General features: G+C 41.7%; 1 protein-coding gene across 1 annotated transcript; it reads right to left on the bottom strand.

Annotated features, from left to right (window-relative positions):
- Positions 1-7,277: 7,277 nt before the first annotated feature.
- LOC115201454 (DBH-like monooxygenase protein 2 homolog) lies at positions 7,278-15,422 on the bottom strand. The gene is made up of 12 exons (XM_029765134.1): positions 14,993-15,422; positions 14,073-14,219; positions 12,612-12,764; positions 12,023-12,106; positions 11,738-11,893; positions 11,549-11,651; positions 11,170-11,342; positions 10,894-10,985; positions 8,789-8,885; positions 8,496-8,686; positions 7,936-8,044; positions 7,278-7,847 (listed from the first exon to the last, which is right to left on the bottom strand). Exons 1-12 carry the CDS (start codon positions 15,257-15,259, stop codon positions 7,650-7,652), a joined length of 1,770 nt encoding a protein of 589 aa, XP_029620994.1. The 5' UTR covers positions 15,260-15,422; the 3' UTR covers positions 7,278-7,649.
- Positions 15,423-19,277: the final 3,855 nt, after the last annotated feature.

The raw sequence follows: 19,277 nt of genomic DNA, 5'->3' as shown, positions 1-19,277 counted from the left end.
CGCATTTCATGGAGTCTCGTCACAACATTAGCTCTTTGAGATACATTGGCATCGAACATGTTTAGACTCCTGGGGGGATACTGATCATCTATTATTTAGAAGAGAATTGTATTGGATAGAGGTCGACCGATTAATCGGAATGGCCGATTAATTAGGGCCGATTACACGTTTTCATAACAATTGCTAATCGGCATTTTTGGACATTGATTGTGGACAAAAAAAAAATATATATATTTTTTATTTTTAACCTTTATTTAACTAGGCAAGTCAGTTAAGAACACATTATTATTTTCAATGACGGCCTAGGAACGGTGGGTTAACTGCCTTGTTCAGGGGCAGAATGACAGATTTTTACCTTGTCAGCTCAGGAATTCGATCTTGCAACCTTCCGGTTACTAGTCCAATGCTCAGACCACCTGCCTTACATTGCGAACCTGCCTTACATTGCGAACTGTGTGAATACTATTTCTTCCTAACAAAGACAGCCAACTTCACCAAACGGGGGATGATTTAACAAAAGCGCATTTGCGAAAAAAGCACAATCGTTGCACGACTGTACCTAACCATAAACATCAATGCCTTTCTTAAAATCAATACACAGAAGTACATATTTTTAAAACTGCATATTTAGCTAAAAGAAATCCAGGTTAGCAGGCAATATTAACCAGGTGAAATTGTGTCACCTCTCTTGCGTTCATTGCATGCAGAGTCAGGGTATATGCAACAGTTTGGGCCGCCTGGCTCGTTGCGAACTAATTTGCCAGAATTTTACGTAATTATGACATAACATTGAAGGTTGTGCAATGTAACAGGAATATTTAGACTTACGGATGCCACCCGTTAGATAAAATACAGAACGGTTCCGTATTTCACTGAAAGAATAAACGTTTTGTTTTCGAGATGATCGTTTCCGGATTCGACCATATTAATGACCTAAGGCTCGTATTTCTGTGTGTTTATTATATTATAATTAAGTCTATGATTTGATATTTGATAGAGCAGTCTGACTGAGCGTGGTAGGCACCAGCATGCTCATAAGCATTCATTCAAACAGCACTTTCGTGCGTTTGCCAGCAGCTCTTCGCAGTTCTTCAAGCATTGCACTGTTTATGACTTCAAGCCTATCAACTCCCAAGATTAGGCTGGTGTAACCGATGTGAAATGGCTACCTAGTTAGCCTGGTGCGGGCTAATAGCGTTTCAAACGTCACTCGCTCTGAGACTTGGAGTATTTGTTCCCATTGCTCTGCATGGGTAACGCTGCTTCGAGGGTGGATGTTGTCGATGTGTTCCTGGTTTGAGCCCAGGTAGGAGCGAGGAGAGGGACGGAAGCTATACTGTTACACTGGCAATACTAAAGTGCCTATAAGAACATCCAGTAGTCAAAGGTATATGAAATACAAATCGTATAGAGAGAAATAGTCCTATAATTCCTATAATAACTACAACCTAAAACTTCTTACCTGGGAATATTGAAGACTCATGTTAAAAGGAACCACCAGCTTTCATATGTTCTCATGTTCTGAGCAAGGAACTTAAACGTTAGCTTTCTTACATGGCACATATTGCACTTTTACTTTCTTCTCCAACACTTTGTTTTTGTATTATTTAAACCAAATTGAACATGTTTCATTATTTATTTGAGGCTAAATTGATAGTATTGATGTATTATATTAAGTTAAAATAAGTGTTCATTCAGTATTGTTGTAATTGTCATTATTACAAATAAATAAAATAATCTGCTGATTAATCGGTATCAGCTTTTTTTGGTCCTCCAATAATCGGTATCGGCTTTGAAAAATCATAATCGGTCGACCTCTAGTGTGTTTGTGTGTGTGTGTGTGTGTGAGGTTTCATTGTTTGTGTGGAGGTTTCATTGTTTGTGTGGAGGTTTCATTGTGTGTGTGGAGGTTTCATTGTGTGTGTGTGTTTTTGTGTGGAGGTTTCATTGTGTGTGTGTGTTTGTGTGGAGGTTTCATTGTGTGTGTGTGTGTGTGTGTGTGTGTGTGTGTGTGTGGAGGTTTCATTGTGTGTGTGTGTGTGTGTGTGTGTGTGTGTGTGTGTGTGTGTGTGTGTGTGTGTGTGTGTGTGTGTGTGTGTGTGGAGGTTTCATTGTGTGTGTGTATGTGTGTGTGTGTGTTTGTGTGGAGGTTTCATATTGTGTGTGTGTGTGGAGGTTTCATCGTGTGTGTGGAGGTTTCATCGTATGTGTGTTCCTAGAGTAGTGATATTGACAGTCTTACTTTTTTCTTGCTAATCTCTCTCTTCTTCCCTCTCTCTAGATCACGGTGTGGAAGAGGTACAGTGATTTCCGGAAACTTCATCACGACCTCTGGCAGCTACACAGGAATCTCTTCAGCCAATCAGAGCTCTTCCCACCCTTCGCCAAGGCCAAAGTGTTTGGTAAGGGGCCGCTATTAACATATTACCTGACATGGTGTGTGTGTGTGTGTGTGTGTGTGTGTGTGTGTGTGTGTGTGTGTGTGTGTGTGTGTGTGTGTGTGTGTGTGTGTGTGTGTAAAATAAACAGTGTAATAACATATTACATGACGTGTGTAATGACATATTACATGACGTGTGTAAAATAAACAGTGTAATAACATATTACATGACGTGTGTAATAACATATTACATGACGTGTGTAATGACATATTACATGACGTGTGTAATAAACAGTGTAATAACATGTTACATGACGTGTGTAATAACATATTATATGACGTGTGTAATGAACAGTGTAATAACATTTTACATGACGTGTGTAATAACATATTATATGACGTGTGTAATAACATATTACATGACGTGTGTAATAAACAGTGTAATAACATTTTACATGACGTGTGTAATAACATATTACATGACGTGTGTAATAACATATTACATGACGTGTGTAATAACATATTACATGACGTGTGTAATAAACAGTGTAATAACATTTTACATGACGTGTGTAATAACATATTACATGACGTGTGTAATAACATATTACATGACGTGTGTAATAAACAGTGTAATAACATATTATATGACGTGTGTAATAAACAGTGTAATAACATATTATATGACGTGTGTAATAACATGTTACATGACGTGTGTAATAAACAGTGTAATAACATATTACATGACGTGTGTAATAACATATTACATGACGTGTGTAATAAACAGTGTAATAACATATTATATGACGTGTGTAATAACATGTTACATGACGTGTGTAATAAACAGTGTAATGACATATTACATGACGTGTGTAATAAACAGTGTAATAACATATTATATGACGTGTGTAATAACATGTTACATGACGTGTGTAATAAACAGTGTAATAACATATTACATGACGTGTGTAATAACATATTACATGACGTGTGTAATAAACAGTGTAATAACATGTTACATGACGTGTGTAATAACATATTACATGACGTGTGTGTAATAAACAGTGTAATAACATGTTACATGACGTGTGTAATAACATATTACATGACGTGTGTGTAATATACAGTGTAATAACATGTTACATGACGTGTGTAATGACATATTACATGACGTGTGTAATAAACAGTGTAATACCATATTACATGACGTGTGTAATAACATATTATATGACGTGTGTAATAACATGTTACATGACGTGTGTAATAAACAGTGTAATGACATATTACATGACGTGTGTAATAAACAGTGTAATAACATTTTACATGACGTGTGTAATGAACAGTGTAATAACATATTACATGACAAGTGTAATAACATATTACATGACGTGTGTGTAATAAACAGTGTAGTAACATTTTACATGACGTGTGTAATAAACAGTGTAATACCATATTACATGACGTGTGTAATAACATATTACATGACGTGTGTAATAACATATTACATGACGTGTGTAATACCATATTACATGACGTGTGTAATAAACAGTGTAATACATGACGTGTGAAGACCATTTATTCCTAACAAAGACCGTAATTAATTTGCCAGAATTGTACATAATTATGACATAACATTGAAGGTTGTACAATCTAACATCAATATTTAGACTTAGGGATGCCACCCGTTAGATAAGATACGGGAACGGTACCGTATTTCACTGAAAGAATAAATGTTTTGTTTTCGGAATGATAGTTTCCAGATTTGACCATATTAATGACATAAGGCTCGTATTTCTGTGTGTTATTATGTTATAATTAAGTCTATGATTTGATATTTGATAGAGCAGTCTGACTGAGCGTGGTAGGCAGCAACAGGCTTGTAAGCATTCATTCAAACAGCACTTTCGTGCGTTTGCCAGCAGATCTTCGCTGTGCTTCAAGCATTGAGCTGTTTATGACTTCAAGCCTATCAACTCCTGAGATTAGGCTGGTGTAACCGATGTGAAATGGCTCGCTAGTTAGCAGGGTGCGCGCTAATAGCATTTCAATCGGTGACGTCACTCGCTCTGAGACCTTGAAGTAGTTGTTCCCCTTGCTCTGCAAGGGCCGCGGCTTTTGTGGAGCGATGGGTAACGATGCTTCGAGGGTGGCTGTTGTCGATGTGTTCCTGGTTCGAGCCCAGGTAGGGGCGAGGAGAGGGACGGAAGCTATACTGTTACACTGGCAATACTAAAGTGTCTATAAGAACATCCAATAGTCAAAGGTATATGAAATACAAATGGTATAGACAGAAATAGTCCCATAATTCCTATAACTACAACCTAAAACTTCTTACCTGGGAATATTGAAGACTCATGTTAAAAGGAACCACCAGCTTTCACATGTTCTCATGTTCTGAGCAAGGAACTTAAACGTTAGCTTTTTTACATGACACATATTGCACTTTAACTTTCTTCTCCAATACTTTGTTTTTGCATTATTTAAACCAAATTGAACATGTTTCATTATTTATTTGATGCTAAGTTGATTTTATTGATGTTTTATATTAAGTTGAGATAAAAGTGTTCATTCAGTATTGTTGTAATTGTCATTATTACAAATAAAAAAAATAATTTTGCTCCTCCAATAATCGGTATCAGTATCGGCGTTGAAAAATCATAATCGGTCGACCTCTAGTATTGGATAAACCATTTGTGTACCATGTCTCCTAGAGGTCTGAACCAAGTTTGATATCAGACCATTTCTTACATGAGTATGTCACTTTGATTTGTCTTGCCTTCCAGCTTACCCACTTGGTATTTTTGTAAATATATATTATTTTCTGGAACTACTACATGTACACATCTCATTGTTATTAAATTATTAGAGATACACAAAAAGACCATCATCCCTTATTTATTTTCTTTCCAAAACACTTGAGTGTGCTGTCTTTGACCAACTTCTTTATCTTTCTCGGAATGATCTTCTTGACCCTAACCAGTCAGGCTTCAAGAAGGCCAACTCAACTGACACCACTCTCCTCTGTGTCACAGAGGCTCGCCGCTCTACCAAAGCTGACTCTCTCTCCTCTGTTCTCATCCTCCTAGATCTATCCACTGCCTCGCCAACGTTATCCATCAGATCCTCCTCTCCACCCTCTCAGGACTGGGCATCTCATCTCATCCTGTGTCGTCCTGTGTATGCACCATGGGTTCGTACTACAGGGCTCGGTTCTAGGCCCTCTGCTCTTTACACCAAGTCACTCGGCTCGATCATATCCTCACATGTCCTCTCCTATCATTGCTATGCGGATGACACTACTACTTTTCTCATCCTCCCTTTCTGATTCCCAGGTGGCAACACGCATCTCTGCGTGCCTGCCGGACATCTCAGCTTGGATGTCAGCCCACCACCTCAAGCTCAACCTCGATAGACAGAACTCTTCAATTCCACCGTGGGGAGGTAGGAATAGCTGGTAGCAGTAGCTAGCATGCCTTGGCAAGTTAGCTAGCCTGGTTAACATGCTATGCAGTGTTTATCTAACCTTGTCTCTACAGTCTCATAGAACCAGAACACTGAGGAGAGCCGGACCCTTCTTTGACCAAGTCTGGGAAATGAGGAAAGTGATGCTTTACCAAGGCAGGCACAGAAGGCAGGGAGTCCCCACCAAACCTGGTCGACCTCTCCCTTCAAGAGTAGCCTCCCACAACCAGCGACAACGCGCACAGACCCAGGTTGAGCGAGGGCAGCTTCTGCATGCAACAAGCCCAGGCTAAACAAGACATTTGATCCGACCAAAGACCCAAATCCATCCCGCATCCCACAACTCAGACTCAGCCGAGGTACAGACCTCTGGGAGAGGACGGTCACTATTGGAAACACCAAGCAGCCGGTGACAATGTGCACGTGAACTGGTTCAAGCAAGGGCAGCTTGAGCATGCACCAAGCCGAGACATACAAAACAACAAACATGAGTATCTTTTGTTGATATGGTGTAACCGCATGACCGGGCGCAGGGTCGCTAACCTGAACCCGGTTTGTTGGCCTTTGTTGTTTCGTTCGCCATCTCACTCATTGCTATAGCCAGGCTTAGCAACCAGAAGAATACCTAATTGGTTTGTAGTTAGGAAACTATGAAAACAAAATACAAACTCAAGCACAGAACATCCAAAGGGGGCCTCAACCACAAAAGGAGAGTTTAGTTGGAGCAAAGTTTGATAGACTGTTTAAGTAGCTGAATTGTTCTGCTCAGCTCAATGTGAAGAGCAGAATTAAAGGAATGAATCAGAGCCTCAGTGTTTTCACCTGTGGAAGGCGGGGCTTCTAGCGAGACACAGCTTTCATTGGCCTTGTCAGGCTTGATTGTAAGTTCTTCAGTCGAGCTCGTGAGAACGCGACTCAACATAGTTCTGTGTTCTACCGAGGTAGCCTAGCGGTGAAGAGTGTTGGGACAGTAACACTGGTTCGAATCCCTGGGACGACAAGGTGGAAAAATATGCTGTTCTGCCCTTGAGCAAGGCAGGTAACTCCCAATAGCGACTGCTCCCTGGGCATCGATGACGTGGACGTCGATTAAGGCAGCCCCCCGTAACTTTCTGATTCAGATGGGTTGGGTTAAATGTGGAAAACACATTTCGGTTGAATGCATTCAGTTGTGCATCTGACTAGGTATCCCCTATACCCTGACAGGGAACAGATAGGAGGAAGTCTATCATTTGGGTCAAGTGACTTGGGTCTACCCCTCCTGGCATGTTCATCATAAACCATGAAGCATCAATGTCTGACGAGATGCCAGAGATGACACCTTTAATCTGTGCCTTACTCCACTTAATGAGTCAATATTTTTCTCAGCCACAATGCATGTATGATTTTGATTTTTAGACCAATGAGATAAAACAGAATAGAAGGCAGACACAAAGAGAGTCAAGGTGATGAAACACATTTTAATCTAATCACAAAAGTACAAAAATATGCAGTAAAATTGAATAGACCTACTTTACAGAAATATCATGGAAGCTCCAGGCTAATATTTATTGCCATGAATAAACAAAGACCTGTCATCAAAATCAAAGTTTGGTTGATTTAATGTAGCGCAATCAAAGAGCAATCAATGCTAAATAGGCATAGCCAGTTGCTATTTTGATTAATTCATTGAAATCATTAGAGCATGAATGGGGGCAAAAGAAATATGTATATAATGGACCAAAAAAACATTCAGGGACCTACCCAAAGCAGGGCAAAATTGAATACATACGTTCATGTTTTTTCTCATCTTGGCCTGGACGGATTCTTATAGCATTGTCATCCAGAGCATCAGCAAGACACTTCCAGCAACAGAGGTTACGACCCAGGAACTGCTTCCTCTGGGGGAGGTGTTGTAGTTAAATGGCTCCAAGGGCCCAGCCTGTAAGGATGGATCACTCCTGCAACTCACTGAAAGAGTAGTTGTCATGTTGCGGATGTTTCCCTCATACATGGTGTAGTTTTTCTGTAGAAGGAACAAACATGACATGGATGGAGAGGATGTTTTGAAATGACAGCATGAGCATTTACATTTTCAGTGAGTGGATGCTTACATTGACATCTATGATGAACCCAATCTGAGGGACCCTCTTCATTGTGGCCTCGTGCACGGCAGTAGACGACTGGTCCCAAACTGCAGTCTTCAACATCTCCTCAATGTCTCTGCGGGGCACACACAAAGTCATTCTGGTTTACATGTGACAACTTAATATAATATATGCCATTTAGCAGATGCTTTTATCCAAGCGACTTACATTAATATTATTTTACTGCTCTAGGGATGTAATTATTCTTTGGATTACCTTATTTACTATTATGTATTGGTTTTTCTTATTTACATTTTTTTTCACCCTTTGTGATGCGTAATGCAGAGAACGCCGGAAGAAGAATTATCATTTAATTACCACAGTCAATTATTGTAATGTTTTTTTTGTGTCAATTAATCCCTTAAGGGATGGGTTGCCAATTTGACACGAAAATAAAATGTAATTCACTCATTCATTTAATTCCTTCATACAGTCATGCGTAACTAGCCACTAAAACAAACAGGCACAGTACCAGTCTAAAAATGTAAATGTGTGGGTGAAAACTGTGACAATGTGAAGGCTCTTACTGGTCGACTGTCTTCCCCATCATGGCCGTGTATGCATTCATGTCAGGGTGGCTGCAGCAGCTGGTGACGGGGATGGCTGGGTAGTAGAAGACAAAGGCTAGACACATCTCATCAGTGGTGGCCAGCCCTAACTGTGTGATTCCTTTGCGATTGGTTGTGTTATAGGTGCACTCCACAACAATCTCATCGCCCTGCAGTGGGGAAGAGATACTGCTTTAAGAAAGATCTAATGACTAACAATACCACTCATCCATGACAACCATTTGAAATACAGGAAGTACGTGGATGCTTACTGGTTTGATGGTCTTAATATTTCCCAGATTGGTGGCCTGCTGCATGTCAAAGTTGAAGTTCTCATCCAAGCCCAGGAAGTCAATCTGCTCTCCATTCCTGTGGAGGTTAGAATCAAGAGCACATCAGTGGTGAGAGTGAAGAATCATCCAGAAAGATCATCAAAGCTTATCGCTAATTATCCAGACAACGACACCATGTATTAGTCATATCATAGGCTGGTATCATGATCATATTTTTGGGTGTCCTCTCTCCAGGGACACAACTTTGGTTTTAGAATGGGGGGGGGACATACAGTGGTGGAAAAAAGTATTTGATCCTCTGCTGATTTTGTACATTTGCCCACTTACAAAGAAATGATCAGTCTATAATCTTAATGGTAGGTTTATTTGAACAGTGAGAGACAGAATAACAACAAAAAAATCCAGAAAAACACATGTCAAAAATGTTATAAAATGATTTGCATTTTAATGAGGGAAATAAGTTTTTGACCCCTCTGCAAAACATGACTTAGTACTTGGTGGCAAAACCCTTGTTGGCAATCACAGAGGTCAGATGTTTCTTGGAGTTGGCCACCAGGTTTGCACACATCTCAGGAGGGATTTTGTCCCACTCCTCTTTGAAGATCTTCTCCAAGTCATTAAGGTTTCGAGGCTGACGTTTGGCAACTCGAACCTTCAGCTCCCTCCACAGATTTTCTATGGGATTAAGGTCTGGAGACTGGCTAGGCCACTCCAGGACCTTAATGTGCTTCTTCTTGAGCCACTCCTTTGTTGCCTTGGCTGTGTGTTTTGGGTCATTGTCATGCTGGAATACCCATCCACGACCCATTTTCAATGCCCTGGCTGAGGGAAGGAGGTTCTCGCCCAAGATTTCACGGTACATGGCCCCGTCCATCGTCCCTTTGATGCGGTGAAGTTGTCCTGTCCCCTTAGCAGAAAAACACCCCCAAAGCATAATGTTTCCACCTCCATGTTTGACGGTGGAGATGGTGTTCTTGGGGTCATTGGCAACATTCCTCCTCCTCCAAACACGGCGAGTTGAGTTGATGTCAAAGAGCTCCATTTTGGTCTCTTCTGACCACAACACTTTCACCAGTTGTCCTCTGAGTCATTCAGATGTTCATTGGCAAACTTCAGACGGGCATGTATATGTATTCTTGAGCAGGGGGACCTTGCGGGCGCTGTAGGATTTCAGTCCTTCACGGCGTAGTGTGTTACCAATTGTTTTCTTGGTGACTATGGTCCCAGCTGCCTTGAGATCATTGACAAGATCTTCCCGTGACGTTCTGGGCTGATTCCTCACCGTTCTCATGATCATTGCAACTCCACAAGGTGAGATCTTGCATGGAGCCCCAGGCCGAGGGATATTGACAGTTCTTTTGTGTTTCTTCCATTTGCGAATAATCGCACCAAATGTTGTCACCTTCTCACCAAGCTGCTTGGCGATGGTCTTGTAGCCCATTCTAGCCTTGTGTAGGTCTACAATCTTGTCCCCGACATCCTTGGAGAGCTCTTTGGTCTTGGCCATGGTGGAGAGTTTGGAATCTGATTGATTGATTGCTTGCTTCTGTGGACAGGTGTTTTTTTTACAGGTAACAAGCTGCGGTTAGGAGCACTCCCTTTAAGAGTGTGCTCCTAATCTCTGCTCGTTACCTGTATAAAAGACACCTGGGAGCCAGAAATCTTTCTGATTGAGAGGGGTCAAATACTTATTTCCCTCATTAAAATGCAAATCAATTTATAACATTTTTGACATGCGTTTTTCTGGATATTTGTGTTGTTATTCTCTCACTGTTCAAATAAACCTACCATTAAAATTATAGACTGATCCTTTCTTTGTCAGTGGGCAAACATACAAAATCAGCAGGGGATCAAATACTTTTTTCCCCCCACTGTATGTATGTATATATCTATATTTTTGTTTGTTTTTTCCAGTCGGATAAACACTTCAAACAGCCTTCCCAACCACTTGGAGGCGTCCGCATGGTCTTAAAGCGCACCGTTGCCCATTTTGTATCACATTCCAATGAAAGAACTGGGGGGGAACAAAAATGCAATTTCAGATTGTACGGAGTAAAAGTTGCGACCCTGCCGCTCTCTCTCACCTGATGTGGCCAGCTTGCACCTTCCTCCCAGCCAGGTGAGTGTGCAGTGCCACGGAGAACACAGAGAGGTCAGGGACAGGGTCAGGCAGGATCTGGGGAAAGACAGATAGCAGGGTCATTTTGAACAAAATCCTGTTTTGTTGAAACATAGATGGCTATACATAGTATACCACAAAGGAAAGAGTAAGCTGGCTCTTTCTTTTTTTGATGACAATCTGCTCTACAATGTCATCAACCATCCTTCTTCAATCTTTTGTCAAAGGGCACTGAACGTACGTCTGAGAAGTGTGATGTGTTGCAGAGGCCGTAGCTGTGGAATGCTGTGGCATTGGGAGGGATAGCGTAGCCCCAGCCAATGGCCACCATTAGGCCTGTAGTCATGATACCCACGTCATGCTGCCTGAGCTGGGCAGTGTAGTACAGCCTCAGGCCTGAGTTATCCCTCCGGCCTGCAGGGGGAGACAGAGGAGAAGACGTGATGATGAGGGCTTTAGATGATCGCTGGAGAACCTGGAGAACCTCAGGGTGTGCAGGCTTTGTTCTGTTCAAGGACTAGCACATGGTTCACCTAATCATCAAGATTGGAGAAGGGTAAACTTGTTAATCCTATATTAGTGGATTGGAACGTTTTAATTACTAGCTAGTGAATGGTTACCTGCTTCTTGGGCCAGGTTGTTGTAGTGAATTTCCAGCCTGTAGAACTCATCATTATTCTGTCCTCCAATAGGGATCCCAGCTATTTCTGGAAGCTCAAAAGCCTGGAATGGAGAAGACAATGTAGAGACAGAGATCAGACTAGCATGTGTGTTCATTAATGTTTTCAGAAGGGGGGGCAGTCTCTCACCCCTCCTCCCACCCCCCAGGCAGACACCACTCTGATGCAGTCCTCCCCTGATCCTTCCGTGTAGCATTTCTTCTCGTAGGTCTGGTTCACAGAGGAGGGGCAGCCATAGAGAAGCATGTGGTGGACCAGGTCCAGTTGCTCAATCACCGGCTCAATCTGAGCGACAGGGAGAGAGAAGGAGGCATAGAGAGAAGAAGCAGGGAGAGGGAAGAGATGACTCCAATGACAAACTTATGATGTAATTGTAAAATGATTAGACCATGGAATGAGAGAGGGCTCATTTACCCGATAGATATGATTTTTGCCGTTGAGCTTTGGCACCTTCATGACCTTGCAGTGGTAGTATGTACGTTCGGCAGGGACAGTAACCTGCAATGGAAGAAGGATTACTGTGTTAACGATGCAGTCTGGGATCTTAAGTACAACAGATTTGTAACATAGTGTATGAATTGGATTCATAACCTATCATACGAATTACAAAAAAAATAACAGATGATAATAATAATTTGCAGGACATAACATATCATACAAAATGGATGAAGTAGTACACAAAAAACAGGGACCCGTCTTGGCTCATGAGCACCACTTTCAAAACTACTGGCTGAAATTATACAGAAGTTCTGGAGCATCACTTTAATTGTGTAAGTGTTGCCAGTCCATTTTGTTCCACAGTCACATGTTGTAGACTAAAGATACCACCTCCTGTATATTCAATATCACAATATTAATTCAAATTCATTTCATTCAATCGTCTTTGGCCTGTTCCACCCCAGGAGTAAAGTAAAATATTTTACTTAAAACTAAAAGTCCTGCTGTGCCGGATCTAGAGGAAATAGATGATCCCCCTTCAGGACATGTGTGTGAGGTCACTTACATTCTCCACAACGAAGTCTAGATAGTTGATGTCTGGGGGCCTGGATCTGGGCATGAACTTGAGTAGATTGACCTCCTTGGTCCCCCTTCTATTGGCATGGTACCTTATGTCATCAGACGTACCATAGGCATAGATCAGCTTCACTGGACTGTCCTATGAGAAGAGGAAGGGGATGGAACAAAACAACATCAATTGACAAACATACAAGAGCACAGAAGAACAAAAATCACAGAGTGAGGACTAGGTGTAAAGAAAAGGCCTAGAAGCCAGTAGACACTTAGTAGGGCCTGCATAATTTAGTGACATTGGTGTTTTGACTGTCACGTCCTGACCATAGTAAGATGTTATTTTCTATGGTAGAGTAGGTCAGGGCGTGACAGGGGGTGTTTTGTTCTATGTTTTCTATATCTATGTTTAGTTCTCTATTTCTATGTTGTTGTTTTTTGGGTTGATCTCGCTAGGATCTCCAATTGGACGCAGCTGGTCCTTGTTGTCTCTAATTGGAGATCATATTTAAGTAGGGGTTTTTCTTCCTGGGTTTTGTGGGTTATTATATTTTGAGTAGTGTTTGTTTCTCTCTGCGTCATGGTTTGTTTTGTCATATTCAGATATTTATGTATTGTAAAGTTTCACGGATTAAATAAATATGTGGAACTACAAACACGCTGCACTTTGGTCCGCTCCTTTCAACAGCCGTGACATTGACACTTGTTATGTCACCATTGTCTTTATTAGTGCTGTTTTTGTGAACCATCTAGGGTTACAACTGCTCACTTTTGAAAATGTTTGCCTGCCTTCCTGTGTTTGGGCCATTGTTCCAAGCACCTGATTATTTGTGTTGAATTACTCTAAATAAAAGAATCAGTAGGTGCATGTAAACCGGAGATGGTCTCCATAGTGCTTTCAAAGAGCAGGTACATTAGATTGAACACACTGAACAGAAGATAAATTAAATCAGGGGATTTGGAGGAAACTGGAGCTTTGCATGGAGGCCTGTAGTGAGATTATGAGAAGATGCAACAATGATGCACAACAATGAAAAGCCAAACCATAATATAGTGTAAAAAGATTGTGGTCCAAACAATGGAACGTATCACACCTTATTCTAGGCATTGAACCATGGGAACGGCCATGGGAGCAGATCCTATTTCTCAGGGGTGTGAGCGCCTAAAGGCCATACCATTATTACCATGCAACAGATAGGAAAGGATATTTTGGCCCACCATCACTTGAGAAACTAACGAACTCTGTGTTTGTAATAAAGAATACATTTATTTAAGTTAAAAGGGAACAACTCTCAAAACCGGCTTAGGTTGCTCAGATATTTGTAAACTAACCTTTCATGAATAGAACTAGTCAATCATGATAACGGAACATGATTTTCCTCTTCAATCCTTTCAAGACTTTCAGTACAGATTACTTGTTAACAGTTTGTGTCTCTGTGTGAAACAGTTGACTTACGGTGATGTGGAAGTCTTCCTGGTCACATGACTGGATGGACCTCAAGAAGGTCATGGTGGTTTGACCATCTACCTCATTCAGGGACAGGAGGGTGTAGCTCTGTTTCTTATCCACCAGGGGAAATGAGTTCCCTGTGGCATGATAATCCTGAAAGAGAGACAACACAGAAATACTGCTGTTATCTGGAGTCTATATGAAGCTTAATCGAGTTCTGTGTTATTAAACAAAAATGTTGTGGCGTTTCTGAAGGAGCAACACATTCACAGGTAACTTTAAAGAGTAATTTAATCTTCCAACAGTTTGCAGGTGTTGAAAACCAATACACCTTCAACTCCTCCTTCTCTGGGTCGGCAGGTAGCCTAGCAGTTAGAGCGTTAATCCAGTAACCGAACGGTTGCTGGATTGAATCCCCGAGCGGACAAGGTAAAAATATGTCCTTCTGCCCCCGAACAAGGCAGTTAACCCATTGTATGCCGTCATTGTAAATAAGACTTTGTTCTTGCCTTGTTAAATAAAGGTTAAAAAAAAACTCCATATGACTAGATCAGTATTCCCCAACAGCGCACATTTTTGCTGTAGCACCGGACAAGCACACCTGATTCAACTTGTCAACTAATCATGACCTTAATGAGTTGAATCAGATGAGCTTGTCCAGGGCAACTACAAAAATGTGTGCTGTTGGGGGTACTTGAGGACTGGAGTTGGGAAAGACTGGACTAGATAATCATGATTACTGCTACTACTATAGCCACTTTACTGTTACATTAGCCTACTTCTAAGATCTATCCCTACAATATAACTACTGCTATTCATGGACGTAACAGAACAACAACTACTACAATACATTACCACTCATTCTCTTGTGTCTAATAGTAATGATTAGAAACTAGTTAATAATAACAGGTTAATAGTTTAGATACCATGAAATAGGTGCCATTTGGTCCGACCCCTCCCATAACAATATCCGATGCAGCCATGCCTCCATTTGGGCTGAACCCGAATCCCAGCCAGCCAGTGGTCTTGACGGTCAGCTGGAACATGATGGTGCCCTGGACCTCACTGAACCCCCACTTAAGGATGACGTTACTGTCTGCGTCAAGGTTCTCCACGAAGGGCATGAGTTTGTCCTGCTGTGCCCCTGTCCCTGGAGGCCAAGCCAGGAGCAGGGAGAAGAGTAAAGGGATCATACTGTCTTGTCACCCACAGATAGACCCTGAGACTGAGAACTCTACCTGCTGAGTTGTCTAGCTACGGAGCAGCGCTAAGATTCTGATACACACTCAGTCACTCAAACAACAGAGTCCTACAGGGTCGTAACACGCTCACACATACACTCCCTAGCTCTAACTTTTCTGAGATGTTCTCTCTCCTTTTGCCCCCCTCCTCTCCTCCTCCTGGGTCCTTCCTACCTCCTCCTTCCTTCCTCATATAAACCTGTTCCAACAGCTCCCTCCCACCCACTGATGGACAAAGGACACTGTCAGTGGATTAATGGAAGTCCTGAGTCTGGATATATACTGTAGGAGTGATATATGATATGAGGAGGAGAGGAGGGATGCCTTTGATTTGGAGTTGGAGAACAGTTCTGTAGGTTTTGATCCAAAAGAACGGAAGGAATCCCAACAAACATGTTTACATTGAGACAATGTGTAGGCTCCACACATTGGGCCAATGCACCTTTGCTCATAGGTTCCACACTGGCCCCCAAGGCATTAGCCCAGTGTAGGCAACCCATATCTGGTAAGGGCTGCCCTCACTTTGCCTGAAATAAGCCCATCTTTTCTCAGTAAACATGCCCACATTGGCACTGTACAAAATTCCGCCTCGTGGACATTATGGGCATGCAGTGTTTCTAGCCTCTGATTGGCCAGTTGGTCCGACCCATGCTCTTACAAGGGTATAAATAGATCCCAGTCCCAGACCGTCCTTTGTCCCTGTGTGATTTCTTATGAGAGCGTGGTCAGACTTATGCCTTTGGGATGCGTAGAAAAACATAAGTTCACTATTGTTGTTATGATTGTTATTATTGCAGTGTGTGCTGGCTTAGCTGGGTTTATTTAGTTACTCCTTGTTGTTATTGTGTTACTGTTACCTTCAAAACAAAGTCGTTTGATATTGGGGACGCTTACGTAGATAGATAAAGTTAACTAGCTAGCTAGCTAGTTTCATAATTATTTCCATCATGGTAGATGGGGTTGGTATTTGCTAGTGTGATATATTAGTGGTTCACTGATTTGGCCATGAGAATGTTGTCATAGCATTGATATTTTCCACGGCAAACTAAATTGTGTTAAGCCATAAGCACAGCTGGTTCTCTAACAACAACTAGCTAACTCCGGAAAGCTTAACTCCGTTCTCTTATATTGAGGCGGTTCGGAAAGTATTCAGACCCCTTGACTTTTTCCACATTTTGTTACGTTACAGCTTTATTCTAAAATTGGTACAATTATTTTTTTCCCCTCATCAATCTACACACAATACACCATAATGACAAAGTGAAAGCAGGTTTTTAAAAATTGTTGTAAATTAAATAAAATTAAAAACAGAAATACTTTATTTACATGAGTGTTCAGACCCTTTGCTATGAGCTCAGGCGCATCCTGTTTCCATTGATTGCTATATAGAGTAGGCAGACAGGCATTGAGGCATTCAGTTACTGTTCGATTGAACGTTAGGCTGGGCAAAACGAGTGACCTAAGCAACTTTGAGTGCCAGGCGCGCCAGTTCCAGTATCTAAGAAATGGATGGCCTCCTGGGCCTTTCACACACGACAGTGTCTAGGATTTACAGAGAATGGTGCGACAAACAAAAAACATCCAGTCAGCAGCAGTCCTGTGGGCGAAAACTGCTCGTTGATGAGAGAATGGCAAGAATCGTTCAAGCTAAGAGGTGGGCCACAAACAGGCAAATAAGGGCGCAGTTCAACAGTGGTGTGCAGAATGGCATCTCGGAACACACAACTCGTCGGTCCTTGTCACGGATGGGCTACTGCAGCAGACGACCACACCAGGTTCCACTCCTATCAGTTAAAAACAAGACGAGGCTCCAGTGGGCACGCGATCACCAACACTGGACAATTGAGGAGTGGAAAAGCATCACCTGGTCCAGAGAAATCTCAGTTCCTCATGCAGAGTCAGGATTTGGCGAAAGCAGCTTAAGTCCATGGCCCCATCCTGCCTGGTGTCAACAATACAGGCTGGTGGCGGTGGTGTAATGGTATGGGGAATATATTCCTGGCACACATTAGGTCCCTTGACAGCAATTGAGCAACGTGTCCATGCCCCAAAGAATTCAGGCTGTTCTGGGGGAAACCTGGCCGACCCGGTACTAGATGGGTGTAATTAATTAACTTGCCACTGAATGTATATCAATATAAGAGAACAGAGGTGAGCATTCCTCAGCTAACATCTAGCTAGTTAGACCTGTTTACAGTGAAAAGGGTCCCGAGGATCCCCACTGTTTTTTGTTGAATACTTGCCAGGGAAAGTGATTATCTAACTAACTCACCGTTTGAACAGTTTGTTGGTGGGTAGAGGAGGCCTTTTGTAATATTTTAGCTAAAACGGTGTTGCAGCTGGAACGCAAATACATGATTATTTCTACAATCATATACATACAGTGCCTTGAGAAAGTATTCGGCCCCCTTGAACTTTTCAACCTTTTGCCACATTTAAGGCTTCAAACATAAAGATATAAAACTGTAATTTTTTGTGAAGAATCAACAAGAAGTGGGACACAATCATGAAGTGGAACGAAATTTATTGGATATTTCAAACTTTTTTAACAAATAAAAAACAGAAAAATTGGGCGTGCAAAATTATTCAGCCCCCTTAAGTTAATACTTTGTAGCGCCATCTTTTGCTGCGATTACAGATGTAAGTCTCTTGGGGTATGTTTCTATCAGTTTTGCACATCGAGAGACTGAAATTTTTGCCCATTCCTCCTTGCAAAACTGCTCGAGCTCAGTGAGGTTGGATGGAGAGCGTTTGTGAACAGCAGTTTTCAGTTCTTTCCACAGATTCTCGATTGGATTCAGGTCTGGACTTTGACTTGGCCATTCTAACACCTGGATATGTTTATTTGTGAACCATTCCATTGTAGATTTTGCTTTATGTTTTGGATCATTGTCTTGTTGGAAGACAAATCTCCGTCCCAGTCTCAGGTCTTTTGCAGACTCCATCAGGTTTTCTTCCAGAATGGTCCTGTATTTGGCTCCATCCATCTTCCCATTAATTTTAACCATCTTCCCTGCCCCTGCTGAAGAAAAGCATGCCCAAACCATGATGCTGCCACCACCATGTTTGACAGTGGGGATGGTGTGTTCAGGGTGATGAGCTGTGTTGCTTTTACGCCAAACATAACGTTTTGCATTGTTGCCAAAAAGTTCGATTTTGGTTTCATTTGACCAGAGCACCTTCTTCCACATGTTTGGTGTGTCTCCCAGGTGGCTAGTGGCAAACTTTAAACAACACTTTTTATGGATATCTTTAAGAAATGGCTTTCTTCTTGCTACTCTTCCATAAACGCCAGATTTATGCAGTATACGACTGATTGTTGTCCTATGGACAGAGTCTCCCACCTCAGCTGTAGATCTCTGCAGTTCATCCAGAGTGATCATGGGCCTCTTGGCTGCATCTCTGATCAGTCTTCTCCTTGTATGAGCTGAAAGTTTAGAGGGACGGCCGGGTCTTCGTAGATTTGCAGTGGTCTGATACTCCTTCCATTTCAATATTATCGCTTGCACAGTGCTCCTTGGGATGTTTAAAGCTTGGGAAATCTTTTTGTATCCAAATCCGGCTTTAAACTTCTCCACAACAGTATCTCGGACCTGCCTGGTGTGTTCCTTGTTCTTCATGATGCTCTCTGCGCTTTAAATGGACCTCTGACACTATCACAGAGCAGGTGCATTTATACGGAGACTTGATTACACACAGGTGGATTCTATTTATCATCATTAGTCATTTAGGTCAACATTGGATCATTCAGAGATCCTCACTGAACTTCTGGAGAGAGTTTGCTGCACTGAAAGTAAAGGGGCTGAATAATTTTGCACGGCCAATTTTTCAATTTTTTATTTGTTAAAAAAGTTTGAAATAGCCAATAAATTTCGTTCCACTTCATAATTGTGTCCCACTTGTTGTTGATTCTTCACAAAAAAATACAGTTTTATATCTTTATGTTTGAAGCCTGAAATGTGGCAAAAGG

This window comes from Salmo trutta, chromosome 1 (genome assembly GCF_901001165.1).
Source record: "Salmo trutta chromosome 1, fSalTru1.1, whole genome shotgun sequence".
Classification (NCBI taxonomy): Eukaryota; Metazoa; Chordata; class Actinopteri; order Salmoniformes; family Salmonidae; genus Salmo; species Salmo trutta.
The sequence above is the reverse complement of the archived record's forward strand: the minus strand, read 5'-3'. Positions and strand labels throughout refer to the sequence as shown.